Consider the following 14,275-nt stretch of genomic DNA (forward strand, 5'->3'; position numbering starts at 1 on the left):
TGAGATGATGTAGCTTCAATGGTGAACATCAACATGTTGATCATATCATCCATATGACTCGTGTTCAACCTTTCGGTTTCCGTTGTCCCGAGGCCATGTCTGTACATGCTAGGCTCGTCAAGCAAACCCAAGTATTCCGCGTGTGCAACATGGCTTACACCCGTTGTATGTGAACGTTGAGTCTATCACATCCGATCATCACGAGATGCTTCGAAACGACGAACTGTGCAACGGTGCATACGAGGGGAGAACACTTTATTATCTTGATATTAATGTGAGGGATCATCTTATAATGCTACCGTCGCGTTCTAAGCAAAATAAGATGCATAAAGGATTAACATCACATGCAATTCATATGTGATATGATATGGCCCTTTAGTCTTTGTGCCTTCGATCTTCATCTCCAAAGCACGAACATGATCTCCATCATCAACGGGCATGATCTCCATCATCGTCGGCGTAGCGTCAAGGTCCATGGCGCCGTCTTCATGATTGTTCACCTCATGTAGCAACTATTACAACTACTTTGAAATACTACTCAACATGAAATTTAAGGACAACCATAAGGCTCCTGCCGGTTGCCACAATACAATAATGATCATCTCATACATAGTCATCATCACATTATGGCCATATCACATCACCAAACCCTGCAAAAACAAGTTAGACGTTCTCTAATTTGGTTTGCATATTTTACGTGGTTTAGGGTTTTCGAGTGAGATCCGATCTACCTACGAACATGAACCACAACGGTGATACTAGTGTTGTCAATAGAAGAGTAAATTGAATCTTCACTATAGTAGGAGAGACAGACACCCGCAAAGCCACTTATGCAATACAAGTTGCATGTCGAGCGTGGAGCAAATCTCATGAACGCGGTCATGTAAAGTTAGCCCGAGCCGCTTCATCCCACTATGCCACAAAGATGCAAAGTACTCAAACTAAAGACAACAAAAGCATCAACGCCCACAAAACCATTGTGTTCTACTCGTGCAACCATCTATGCATAGACACGGCTCTGATACCACTATAGGATAACGTTGCATAGAAAACAAAAAATTTCCTACCGCGAACACGCAATCCAAGCCAAGATGGAATCTAGAAGACGGTAGCAACGAAGGGATGGTCGAGACTCACCCTTGAAGATTTCCAAAGCCTACAAGATGAGGCTCTTGTTGCTGCGGTAGACGTTCACTTGCCGCTTGCAAAAGCGCGTAGAAGATCTTGATTACGGTGCCACGAACGGGCAGCACCTCCGTACTCGGTCACACGTTCGGTTGTTGATGAAGACGACGTCCACCTCCCCGTTCCAGCGGGCAGCGGAAGTAGTAGCTCCTCTTGAATCTGACAGCACGACGGCGTGGTGTCGGTGGCGATGGAGAATCCCGGCAGAGCTTCGCTAAGCGTGCGAGGAAGAAGGAGGAGTGGGGCGGCTAGGGTTTGGGGAGAGGGGGGCGCCGGCCATCTAGGTGGTGCGGCCACCTTGTTGTGTTGGGGTGGCCGGCCCCCTCCCCTTGGCCCTCATTATATAGGTGGAACACCCAAGAGTTGGTCTACAAGTCTTCGAATAAGACCCCAAACCAAAACCTTCCATATGACATGAAACCTACCCAAGCTAGGACTCCCACTAGAGGTGGGATTCCCACCTTCCCTTGGGAGGGGGTGGCCGGCCACCTTAGGTGGAGTCCACCTGGGACTCCACCCCTTAGGGTTGGCCGGCCATGGTGGTGGAGTCCCTTCGGGACTCCGCCTTCCAAAGTGACTTTCTTCCGAAATATTCTAGAACCTTCTAGAACCTTCCATAAATGCACCGGATCATTTTCAAACACATAAAATGACTTCCTATATATGAATCTTATTCTCCGGACCATTCCGGAACTCCTCGTGATGTCCGGGATCTCATCCGGGACTTCGAACAAATATTCGAACTCCATTCCATATTCAAGTTCTACTATTACAACATCAACCCTTAAGTGTGTCACCCTACGGTTCGTGAACTATGTAGACATGGTTGAGATCTCTCTCCGACCAATAATCAATAGCGGGATCTGGAGATCCATAATGGCTCCAACATATTCAACGATGACTTAGTGATCGAATGAATCATTCACATACGATACCAATTCCCTTTGTCACGCGATATTTTTACTTGTCCGAGGTTTGATCATCGGTATCACTCTATACCTTGTTCAACCTCGTCTCCTGACAAGTACTCTTTACTCGCACCGTGGTATGTGGTCTCTTATGAACTTATTCATATGCTTTCAAGACATTTAGACGACATTCCACCGAGAGGGCCCAGAGTATATCTATCCGTCATCGGGATGGACAAATCCCACTGTTAATCCATATGCCTCAACTCATACTTTCCGGATACTTAATCCCACCTTTATAACCACCCATTTACGCAGTGGCGTTTGATGTAATCAAAGTACCTTTCCGGTATAAGTGATTTACATGATCTCATGGTCGAAAGGACTAGGTAACTATGTATCAAAAGCTTATAGCAAATAACTTAATGACGTGATCTTATGCTACGCTTAATTGGGTGTGTCCATTACATCATTCATATAATGATATAATCTTGTTTATTAATAACATCCAATGTTCATGATTATGAAACTAATCATCTATTAATCAACAAGCTAGTTAAGAGGCTTAGTAGGGACTCTTTGTTGTTTACATATCACACATGTATCAATGTTTCGGTTAATACAATTATAGCATGGTATATAAATATTTATCATAAACATAAAGATATATAATAACTACTTTTATTATTGCCTCTTGGGCATATCTCCAACAGTTGTATGTCTTGATGATATCATCATACACTCTGAGAATCTCAAGGACCATGTCATACATTTGAGAGACACCTTATGCATCTTGTGCCACTTGTCACACAAAAAGTTGCTCTCCTTTGGATTTATCATTTCATCTATGGCAATTAAAATGGATTCTTTGAAACTTGAGGATACTCATACTCGGCTCACGCCAACCATAATTACCCAAGCTAGCAGTTTCCATAACTTTGCCATTGAACATAGCAATTTTGACCAAAATTTGTCCACCATTACTTGCATTTTGAATGTTCCATTTGTTTGGGACAACGCTACACAACACATTTTTGACAACTTTCAAAAGAATTTTGCACATGAAACACCCTTCGCTTTACCAAATTTTGACTACACCGACACGCCTTATGTCCCTATTTTTGCCAAGTGTCCCTTTGAGAAAGGACTTGATGCTTCGTATTTGCATGAGAGCTTATTATTCACCGATAACAAATTTGGCATACCCAAGCTTTCTATTCGCAAGTTGCTTTTCCCCAAGTTTTTCTTTGACCACGACTTTCTCCCTCCACCACTTCATGGGAGAACCGTCATGGACTTCAACAAGGACGCCCGCAACACGACGAACATCCCTAAGGATACAAGGGCAACCATACACGAACATGTTCTCGCCAAGCTACAAGGATCAACGCCTACATCATCGACAACAAAGATTCTAAATACTTGGTGACCAACACATTCAACATCTCGGATCTCTCACCCTATCATGGAGATGAGGAGGAACAAGAGTCGAGGACGACTCTTCCCCAAGGGGGGGAGATTATGTAGCCCCGCCTAACGACGACACTACACCATGGCCAAGGGGTCCCCCAAGTGGACCGATGACACGAGTCCGACTAAAAGCTATACATGACAAGGTGAACTCTATCCTCTCTGTGGTCGATCTCAACACACACTTGAATGGTATGCTACCTCACGCCCATATGTGTTGTGTCATTAGGTGCAAACGTCAACAAGGACCAATAGAGGAGGAACTCCCATGGTGCAAGGAAGAGAGAAGAAGAAAGGAGAAGAGAAGGGAAGAAGAAAGAAGAAGAAAGGAGAAGAGAAGAGAAGGGAAGAAGAAAGAAAGAAGGAGAAAGGGAAGAGGAGGTGGAGCCTCCGGCCAAGGAGGGCCGGTACCTCCGGCCATGGGTGGCCGGCACCTCCAGCTGGAGTCCAGGCGCCTCCCCCAGGCCCTCCCGCGCGTGTGCCTAAGACCGGTACTACCGGCCATGCATGGCCGATACTACCGCCCGTGGCCGTCCGGTACCTCCGCCCTTGGTACCGGCCAAGGTACTGCTTGGGGGTCCGAGTACCCTGGACGTTTCGGCCATCTTTTGGTGTTTTTCCGGTACCACGGCCGGTACCTCCGCCCGAGGTACCGCTCAGCCGAAAACAGCCCAGATCTGAACCGTTCGATCTAATCTGGACGTCCCTCTTTTATGCCTTGTAATACCCAAACTGCCCCTGCTTGAATTAGGCCTATATGTATCTCCCGTACTCCTCTTTGCTAAGGTTAGACAAGATTTGGCTTAGACTAGTTAGAGCTTTGTCTCCCTAGAACTATGTTCTTTGTATCAAGGCACTCTTGAGGGATTTCTACTCTTCATGGATGATTCATTCATGGATGATTCAAGGCTTCCCCCTCTCTCATCCAAGTTCTAGTTGAATCTCCTCCTCCAATCTCTCTCTTCTTGGATTCAACCTTAGGGTGTCTCCAAGGATTGATTTTATTGGTTTGGTCTAACCAACCAAGGGAGTATAATTGGTTTGTATTGGGTTGTGGTGTGTGTTTGTTCTTCGTGTTCATCCCGTTCTTCATTTCCCCTTTCAATTTCGGGTCGAATTCGCAAGATTGGGCCACAATCTAGGTCTTAGACCTCATCATGGTAGGTGGTACATTACAGTCGATACGGTTATGTCCGGAGGTACAACATACAACATGCATACACACTACCGCACAATTACAAAATCGTATATTTCCTAGGTATAGAAATTATGTCCTCCCATTGCACGGATTTTCTGGTTCAGGTGCCCTTTGGTCTACGGAATTTCTCTTAACTACCAAAGGGCAGAATAAGGTAGATGCACATCACACGAAAGCACTCACGCGTTTCAACGTGGCAATGGTTGACACGGTCACCGCCATCCTCTTTAACAAACCATATAGCCAAGCTAGCAAATACCTATAGCTCACCGTATCCTTGATTAAAGATTCCACAGTGCTCCCTCCGTGTCAGTTTACTAGTTTTCCCCGTATCCCTAGTTCGCTAATTTAACCTATATAATTTAAATTATATAATGCAAAAATTGTATCATTAGAAAATAGAACATCTAAACTTTCTAATGATATAACTTTTATAACATATAACTAATGCTAACTTGATCAAATTTACGACCTAGGGATACGCGTAAGCCTAATAAACTGTAAGAGAGGGAGTACTATGTTTCTTTCCACGCATGTTTAAAGATTGCACAATACTAGCTAGTATCCCTGCCATCTCACAATACAAATATATATGACACGTCTTACAAAAGCTGGTAAGAAATGGAAGTATTTGTTAGATCAATTGTCACTTCAGGATAAGTCAATGAAAGAAACATGTTGTTAAGCTAATACTAGCTGAGTATGGCCTAGTCAATAAGACAATCGCAAAACTCAAAACCACCCCACCTAATCCGACGTAGTACGTACCAACTAGTAGGGAAAAAACAACTGAATAATCTTTCACCAAAAAAGATGTTGACAGTAGGTACGAACGAGCCCAAGTTCAAGCAGGAAGATTTTAATATTTTGTTTCTGCAAAGAAGCTCGTGCGGGAAGTACTCAAAAATAGAATTGAGGGATGCGTATTAGTGTATTACATGTGGTTGAGTTGAGAGCAAGATCTTCCGATGGCCGGCATCATGCACTACTACCTAGGACTACTAGGACCAACAACCTAACAGTATCTCTCTTTTGGTTACCCTTTCGATGCTCACACGCCGGCCGGAACGACGACGATGGACTCGCGTCGCGTTCCCCAACCAATACTTGAATCAGCGATCATGTCAACCGGTCTTGCACGGCCACCTACTCTTTCGTCAACCTTCTTGTTTCGATCTCCGTGTGCGCGATCAACGTCGCCGGAACCAAAGGCATTTCAGAGCCCAATAATTTTTTGTGGAAAAGTATTTTTCTAGAAAGACATATCAACATTTTCATTATCAAGATAGGTTGTGTCGACAAATAGAGACCCGAGTTACATGTACCTCTTCATTTTCTTAAATCCGAAGATCATATTTACAAGTTTATTTTGAAAAAATCTTGAATGTAGTGAATGATGTATCCTACAAATGTGCAAAAACACAATGTGAAATTCTTTTTTATTCTAGGCTACACAAATATAAAAATAAAATCTTTAAAAGTTATAGTTTTGGAAAGTGCACTATTCACTATACATATCTTCATACTTTTGTTATATTTGTATACCTACTGCATATAGTGAGCGTAGTGCAATATGAGCGTTGTGTTTCTTATGCTAAACATTTTATGGGTCAATATGAGCGTAGTGCAATAGTAGCCCCTAAATAAAAAGTAGGCGGGGTAAGGTTCCCCATCGTATTGCATAGTTACAAAGTCTAAGGGCTCATTTGAATCATGGGATAGAAAAAAATATAGAAATAGGAAAGCCATAGGATTTGGATGTCATGTCTACATTGATCCTATGGGTAGACGAAGTGTTTTTGATTGTGGCAAAAAAAATTTCCATGATATATGATCTAATTCTTTTTTTACTATAAAATTTACACTACAAGAGTTCTATAGGAATCTTTCCTACGGGATATGTTCCTATAAATCAAACGGCTCGTGTAGAACATTTTTCATATGATCCAAATCTACACAAATCATATACAAATTCTTTTTTTTTTTTGCGGGTAAAATCATATACAAATTCTTTGAATTAAATGAGGCCTAAGTCTGAATTTCCTGCAAAAAAATAAGGAAGTGGAGGTCTGAATTGCACTCTTTGATTTAGAACAGGCCGCCTTTTCCGACAGAGATGGCCACGCGAGGTGTAGTACCTCTAAATGTGAGTATGTGACGAACCAGTCGCGACGGGCATGGAACTATCTCAGATCGAATCCAGCAGAACATGCTAGTGGAGAACCACATTTTATGCCTACCACTTGAGATGTTCATTTATTTTGAGGAATCAGCACTTTGTTTTTTGAGGAATCATTACTTTGAGGTAGTGGATTGCGATTAGCAATCTGATCCATATCTCAATCGATCCATCACTGCTGATTGGAAATAATTTTAGCTTATCTCGGGCAGGCACATGGAATGGATACCAATTTCTGCCAGTAGCCTACATCGCAAAACTCCGTGGCTACAGCTTACGATGTGACTTTGTTGACCTGACCATGTATCTTGGATCCAACGCCGAGCTCGATCGCCACGCAGTCCCAAGCGTTGATTTTCCGTTCCTTGTCGTGATCCATGCATAGCATAGGTCAGACTCATACATACGCCGTAGGGCCAAAGGAGAACTAACCGGAAAAGCTTCCTGCAGCTCCAAAAGTAAACGCCTCGGGGTCAATAACAGAGTGCCCACCCACCCTGTCATCCTCCAACAAATTCTTATTTCATGAAACATCGAGAAAAAGAACTGCGTATCAAGCAAAGAATTTTCTTAAGCTAGCGGAAGATATCGCTTTTCTAGCTTTTAACTAACAAATAGGAACCTAAATTCGCGCCGAAAATAACTCAGACCTGCCACCAGATCTCGCGAGGTTCCACTTGCTCCTCAATCAACCACGCTCACATACGCATCGACGACGACGTTAATCATTGATTTAGATAAGTTCTAAGTGCCTCTACATGCACCTACCACTAGCGGAAAAGGAAGTGCCTTGCAAACGCTGGAATCTTCAGCACCGGTTCCTTTCACGCCTGCCTTTTTCTCCTGTTCAACAGAAGCCTTCTCTGCAAAGAGGTTACACGTGTAAGGACAGAATCGGGGAAAAACGAGCTGTTTATTTTCAGTAATTTTCTTTTTCCCTGATGTACTGTTAGCTCGCCGTGAGAACTTATGAACGGCAATCAGGTCAACAGTTCTCGGGTTTCGCCCGTGTCAAGCAAATACTAGGCAGAATTTACCCAGTAGTCAGGTTGTTGATGATTTTGATTTCCTGACCATTACAGTCGTATCATTGAATCGGAAGATATCTGCCTAAATACTTGTGAATTATATGGGCGTGGTGCAGTATTCCACACCAACTTCCAAAGTTTGGTGACGATCTGAAAAAGGATAACAACTAACGTATTGCATAGGAAAGTTGGACTTTAGCGTAGAACTAGACTGCCCAAGCAAAAGGTCAAACATGTGAAATGGGCCACAGAAGTATTTGTTTTCCTCTGTGGATTGAAAATACGTTAGTGGCAAACGTGCAAAAAAAAGGCTGATTAGGATGTGTCTATAGCATCTCTCACCTGTGCCATCTTCCTTGAGGGAGGTCGACCAAGAAAGAACAGGAAAACACAGCAGGCAGCTTCTTCCCCACATGCTGCTTTGCAGAACAACCCCATGGTTCTTTAGGTAGCCAGAATCCAAATAGATCATCCCTGCAGGCTGCAGCAGGCTAGTTTCAGGACAGAGCCATGCAGCCGCTCGGTTCATCATCCAGTAGTAGCAGCCGATACACCAGATCATCCGTGCCTCTCTTTGGACTTGCTGTTGCTGTTCTGCTCTCCTTCACCTGTCCAGCAAGCTCCTGCACAGAGCAGGAGAGAAGCTCCCTTATCGGCTTCCTGGGCGGGCTCGTGCCAGGAGGCAACGGCGGTCTCAACGTGTCATGGGTGAATGGCACAGACTGCTGCAACTGGGACGGGGTCATCTGCGGCCGCGATGGGACAGTCACAGATGTCCTGCTGGCTTCCAGAGGTCTCAAAGGGGTCATCTCACCATCCCTCGGCAATCTTACTGGCATGTTGCGCCTCAACCTGTCCCGTAATTCACTGGGAGGCAGCCTGCCAACCGAATTGGTGTTCTCCAGAAGCATTGTTGTCCTCGACGTCAGCTTCAACCACCTCAATGGTCATCTGCAAGAGCATCAAGCCTCAAATCCGGGCCTTCCTCTCCAGGTGCTGAATATCTCAAGCAACTTGTTTACAGGACAGTTTCCATCCACAATATGGGAAGCCATGAAGAACCTGGTTGCTCTTAATGCTAGCAACAACAGCTTTACAGGACAAATACCATATTCTATCTGCATCAACGCCCCATCATTTGCCATGCTTGACCTATGTTACAACCAATTCAGCGGCAATATTTCCCCGGGACTTGGAAGTTGCTCCATGCTGAAAGTGCTCAAGGCAGGCCACAATGACCTTGCTGGAGCTCTCCCTGACGAACTCTTCAATGCTACATCACTGGAGGAACTCTCTCTACCAAACAATGCATTGCAAGGAGTTCTTGATGGTGCCCTCATAGTCAAGTTAAGCAGTCTGGCTGTCCTTAATCTTGGATCGAATGGAATCATTGGAAAAATTCCAGATTCTATAGGCCAGTTAAGAATATTGAAGGATCTCTACTTGGACAACAACAATATGTCTGGTGAGCTGCCATCAGCACTAGGTAACTGCACAAATCTCAGATATATTACCCTCAGAAACAACAGTTTTACCGGGGTTCTTAGCAAAGTCGATTTCACCATGTTGGATCTGAGGATAGCTGATTTTTCAATGAACCTCTTCACTGGTGCAATTCCTGAAAGTATCTACACATGCACCAACCTAGTTGCATTGCGCCTGGCTTTCAATAAGTTCCAAGGCCAGCTCTCACCAAGCATTGCCAATCTCAGGTCCCTCTCCTTCTTTTCGATTACCAACAACTCCTTTACAAATATCACAAATGCACTTCAGGTGCTCAAGAAATGTGAGAACCTCACCGCCCTGCTTATTGGAACCAATTTCAAGGGTGAAACCATGCCACAGGATGACAAAATTGATGGTTTTGAGAAGCTTCAGGTACTGACAATAGATGCTTGCCCATTGGTTGGAAAAATACCTCCTTGGATATCAAAGCTTGCAAAATTGGAGATGCTAGATCTATCAGTCAATAACCTCACCGGACCAATACCACCCTGGATTGATGGTCTGGGCTTTCTATTCTTTCTAGACCTATCAAGCAACAAACTGTCAGGGAACATACCAGCTGCATTGACAAATATGCCGATGCTAATGTCAGAGAAGAATGCTGCCAAGTTGGACACGAGCTTCCTTGAGTTGCCTGTATTTTGGACACCATCACGTCAATACAGAATGGTCAGTGCTTTCCCCATCAGTTTGAGTCTAGCCTGCAATAATTTCACTGGTGTAATTCCCCCTGAGATTGGTCAGCTAAAAATGCTCGACGTAGTCAATTTAAGCTCCAACAGCTTAACTGGTGAAATACCAGAACAGATCTGCAACCTCACAAACCTGCAAACCCTTGATCTGTCAGGCAACCAGCTCACAGGTGCAATACCATCTGCATTGAGTAATATGCACTTCCTTTCTAGATTTGATGTTTCCAACAACAAGCTAGAAGGACCAGTTCCAAGAGGAGGACAGTTTGATTCCTTTTCAAATTCAAGCTACAGTGGAAATCCAAAACTATGCGGCCCAATGCTCAGCAATAACTGCAGCTCAAGAGAATCTTCATTCTCCGCGAAGCGGAGGAACAAGAAGATTATTGCTGCGCTTGCATTAGGTGTGTTCTTTGGAGGGCTTGCAGTCCTGTTTTTGCTGGGACGTGTTCTTATGTCCTTCAGAAGATCACACTCTGTCCACCAAAACAAGAGTAGCAATAGCGGCGACATAGAAGCAACTACATGCACTTCTTCTTCGGATGACTTGTGTAACATGATCAAAGGGACCATTTTGTTTATGGTACCACAAGGCAAGGGAGAAACAGACAAAATCACCCTCAAAGATATCTTAAAAGCCACAAATAACTTTAACCAGCAGAACATTATTGGATGCGGAGGTAATGGCCTAGTCTATAAGGCAGAGCTACCCAACGGACCCAAGCTTGCCATCAAGAAGCTCAACGGCGAAATGTGTCTGATGGAAAGAGAATTCACTGCGGAGGTTGAAGCACTCACCGTGGCACAACATGACAATCTCGTGCCTCTATGGGGTTACTACATCCAGGGAAACTCAAGGCTCCTCATATATTCTTACATGGAGAATGGGAGCCTGGATGATTGGCTTCACAACAGGGACAGCGCCAAGTCATTGCTTGACTGGCCAACAAGGCTCAAGATTGCACAAGGAGCAAGCCAGGGCCTTTCTTACATCCACAATATCTGCAAGCCTCACATTGTACATCGTGATATCAAGTCCAGCAATATCCTTCTTGATAGAGAATTCAGAGCTTATGTTGCAGATTTTGGCCTTGCAAGATTGATCCGTCCCTTTGATACACATGTCTCAACTGAGCTAGTTGGCACTCTGGGTTATATTCCTCCCGAGTACGGACATGCATGGGTCGCTACACTGAGGGGAGATATGTACAGTTTTGGAGTGGTGTTGCTTGAGCTGCTCACGGGGAAAAGGCCTGTCGAGGTGTTGTCCAAGTCGAAGGAACTTGTCCAATGGGTACGGGAGATGAGGTCCCAGGGAAAGCATACTGATGTCTTGGATCCAGCGCTGAAAGGAAGAGGACATGAAGAGCAAATGCTGAAGGTGCTTGACGTTGCTTGCAAGTGTATCAACCATAATCCTTGCCTGAGGCCAACCATCCAAGAGGTAGCGTCCTGCCTGGACACTGCAGATGCAAACCTGCAGGTGGAGATGTAGTTAAAGAAGAACAGAAATAGGTGGCAAGCTTGTACTTCGCTAGAGTAGGTGTAGATTGAGTAGAAGCGTTGCTTTCTAACATATCGTACAGCCGTGTGTTTAGTGTACATCTCAAAGAAAAAGGCCCAGGGTTACAAGCCCCCCTGTTTAATTTTGTTATTTTGTGTGTGTAAACATTGCAGCTCCAAACTCAGTTTCATAATTAGAGAAAAGTTGGTTCAAAGTTGCTGTAAAATCTATCTGCAGTTATTAAGCTGTTCAGTATACTTCCCAACGTAATCCAGCCAGACATGATGTGGGATGTGGGTATAGAATCTCAGGTAAGACCGCAGATTTACTTGATTGCTCAGAGACAGAAATACAAGAGATGGAACATCCCTTCATTCAGCACTACGGCATCTAGTTGTCACTACAGTGCTATGCACTATATTCAGAAGCATCTTCTCATACAGCACTGTTTAATTAGAGTTTCTGCTATTCCCTATGATACATAATTTATCTCCGTGGTCTTGCTTCCTTGCTAACTGTTACAGAGAACAGGTTAAGAGGTGTCATTTTCAGTTGTGGGGCTAACTTCTAAGAAGAATCACGCGAAAACCGGTGAGGCCATGTGGTACACAATATCAGGATTTCGATTGATCTGAAGAAGGTAAGAGACGCAAACCGTCCTCAGTTCAGCCACTAAACATTCAGAATTTGTTCAAACTCCACAAACCTTCATCAGCACGATGCAATTCGGTTGGGATTTTCATCTATCCCCTTCCAACGTATTCCTATTATGAATCACCACTAGATATTCAGAGTGCGAGTGTATCAGGGTGGATGCAGGCCGTATAATCATATTGTGCAGGCTACTTGAAGTTGAAGCCCCCAACGATCTGATTCGAGTAAATGGGGCCAACACAGCGCGACGCACGCAAGGCATTCCAGCAAATCCTAACGATTTTAGCCGCAAAAAAATACTACTACCGATTTCGTGGAACGCGATGAACAATGGCATCTAGAGCAGGTTTACCCAACGGACAAGAACTCGAAAATTAATGCGCGTCACCAACCGAACCAATGCCTGGGGTGTATAGCGGTGGCCATACTGAACCTTACCTCGGTAGCTCGCCGCCGGCCGTGGTCTCGTCACGCATAATCTGGGGCGGAACCGGAGCCTGCCGGTGACAGCCGTGAGCCGGAGTTGGCGGCGGCGGACGAGGCGGCGGGGAAGCACGGCCGGCCCAGTCGGGTCCTGCGAGCGATGCTGGGGCAAGTTCGACCGAGCTTGGGCCGTGTAGACTGTTGGGCCCGAGCTTGGGACGCGGGCTGGGAATAGCCCAGACTACTGTAAAATCTGACCGCAAATCAATTCGGCCTTTTTTTGTTTTGGGCGCTTTCGGTGGTCGGCCGCACCGACCGGGAGCTGCTTTACACCGACCTGGTCGGTGTATAGCAGCCACCGACCACCCCCCTAGATCTTTGTTGGGCCGGCCCACGATTTGCTGAGACTGTTTGCTGTGATTCGCTCCGGATGGGCCGGCCCAAGTTTGTTTTTCTTTTTCTTTTCTCATTTTTTCTCTGTTTTAAATCTGAACAGTTTTAAATTTGAACAAAATTCGAATTGAACGATTTTCGAATTTGAACAAATTTCAAAAATTGAACAATTTTTCGAGTTTGAACAAATTTTGAAATTGAACGATTTTCGAATTTGAACAAATTTTGAAAATTGAACGATTTTCGAATTTGAACAAATTTTGAAATTGAACGGTTTTTGAATTTGAACAAATTTCGAAAATTGAACGATTTTTGAATTTGCACAAATTTCGAATTTGAACAATTTTCAAATTTGAACATTTTCGAATTTGCACACTTTTTGACTTTGAACATTTTTTTAATTTGAATATTTTTTTATTTTGAAAAAAAAGAAGAAAGAAAAACAAAAATAAGAAAGAAAACAGAAAAGAAAAAGGAAAAAAGGAAAAAAATAAAAAAACGAAAAAAGAAACAGAAAACCAAAAAAAGACAGCGAATTGGGCCTGGCCCATACCCGATCAGGGGGTGTGCGGTGGCCGGTAGCCACCGACCTGGTCGGTGTATAGGTTTCCCCGCACCGACCACGCTAGGAGAAACATGGCGGCGCGACGGCGGAGGGGCAGGCGGTGACCTTGTCCGTCTGTAACGACGACCGAACCTGTTCAACAAGCACGGCGCCGTGCTCCGTGCTATACACGTTGACATTGGTGGTGGTGGCGCATGCATGCAACACATAGGCGGGACACTTTTTCGTTACAGTGAATACAATACCATGCATGCATATGTATAACATATACTTATAGTACTACTATCGTAATGGTAGAGATGTATAAGTTGTCTCGTGCGATTGCAAAAGAAAATATAAATAAATTTTTTTCGAGATCTTTAAACTCTTTTTTTACTGTATCTTTAAACTCTTCCTTCTCTTCCATGATAAATTTTTTTTTTTATAAAGCTAGACAATGAAAACCGAACCACACCTAAAGAATGTTCTCCCGTAATTTTACTCAAGGTTGCGTGCACCCACGCAGCCATTAAAATAGTTAATCAACATCAACCACCCGTATGCTAGAGAAAAGTAACCAAATAGCCTGGT

General features: G+C 44.1%; 1 protein-coding gene across 1 annotated transcript; it reads left to right on the plus strand.

Annotated features, from left to right (window-relative positions):
- Positions 1 to 8,298: 8,298 nt before the first annotated feature.
- Positions 8,299 to 12,048, plus strand: LOC127312317 (tyrosine-sulfated glycopeptide receptor 1). Its single transcript, XM_051342852.2, has one exon. It carries the CDS (start codon positions 8,479 to 8,481, stop codon positions 11,659 to 11,661), a length of 3,183 nt encoding a protein of 1,060 aa, XP_051198812.1. The 5' UTR covers positions 8,299 to 8,478; the 3' UTR covers positions 11,662 to 12,048.
- Positions 12,049 to 14,275: the final 2,227 nt, after the last annotated feature.

Source organism: Lolium perenne, chromosome 7, assembly GCF_019359855.2.
Source record: "Lolium perenne isolate Kyuss_39 chromosome 7, Kyuss_2.0, whole genome shotgun sequence".
Lineage (NCBI taxonomy): Eukaryota > Viridiplantae > Streptophyta > Magnoliopsida > Poales > Poaceae > Lolium > Lolium perenne.

What these genes read in the sequence shown, in the direction of transcription:
- LOC127312317 (XM_051342852.2), top strand. Translation starts at nt 8,479, where the DNA reads ATGCAGCCGCTCGGTTCATCATCCAGTAGTAGCAGCCGATACACCAGA.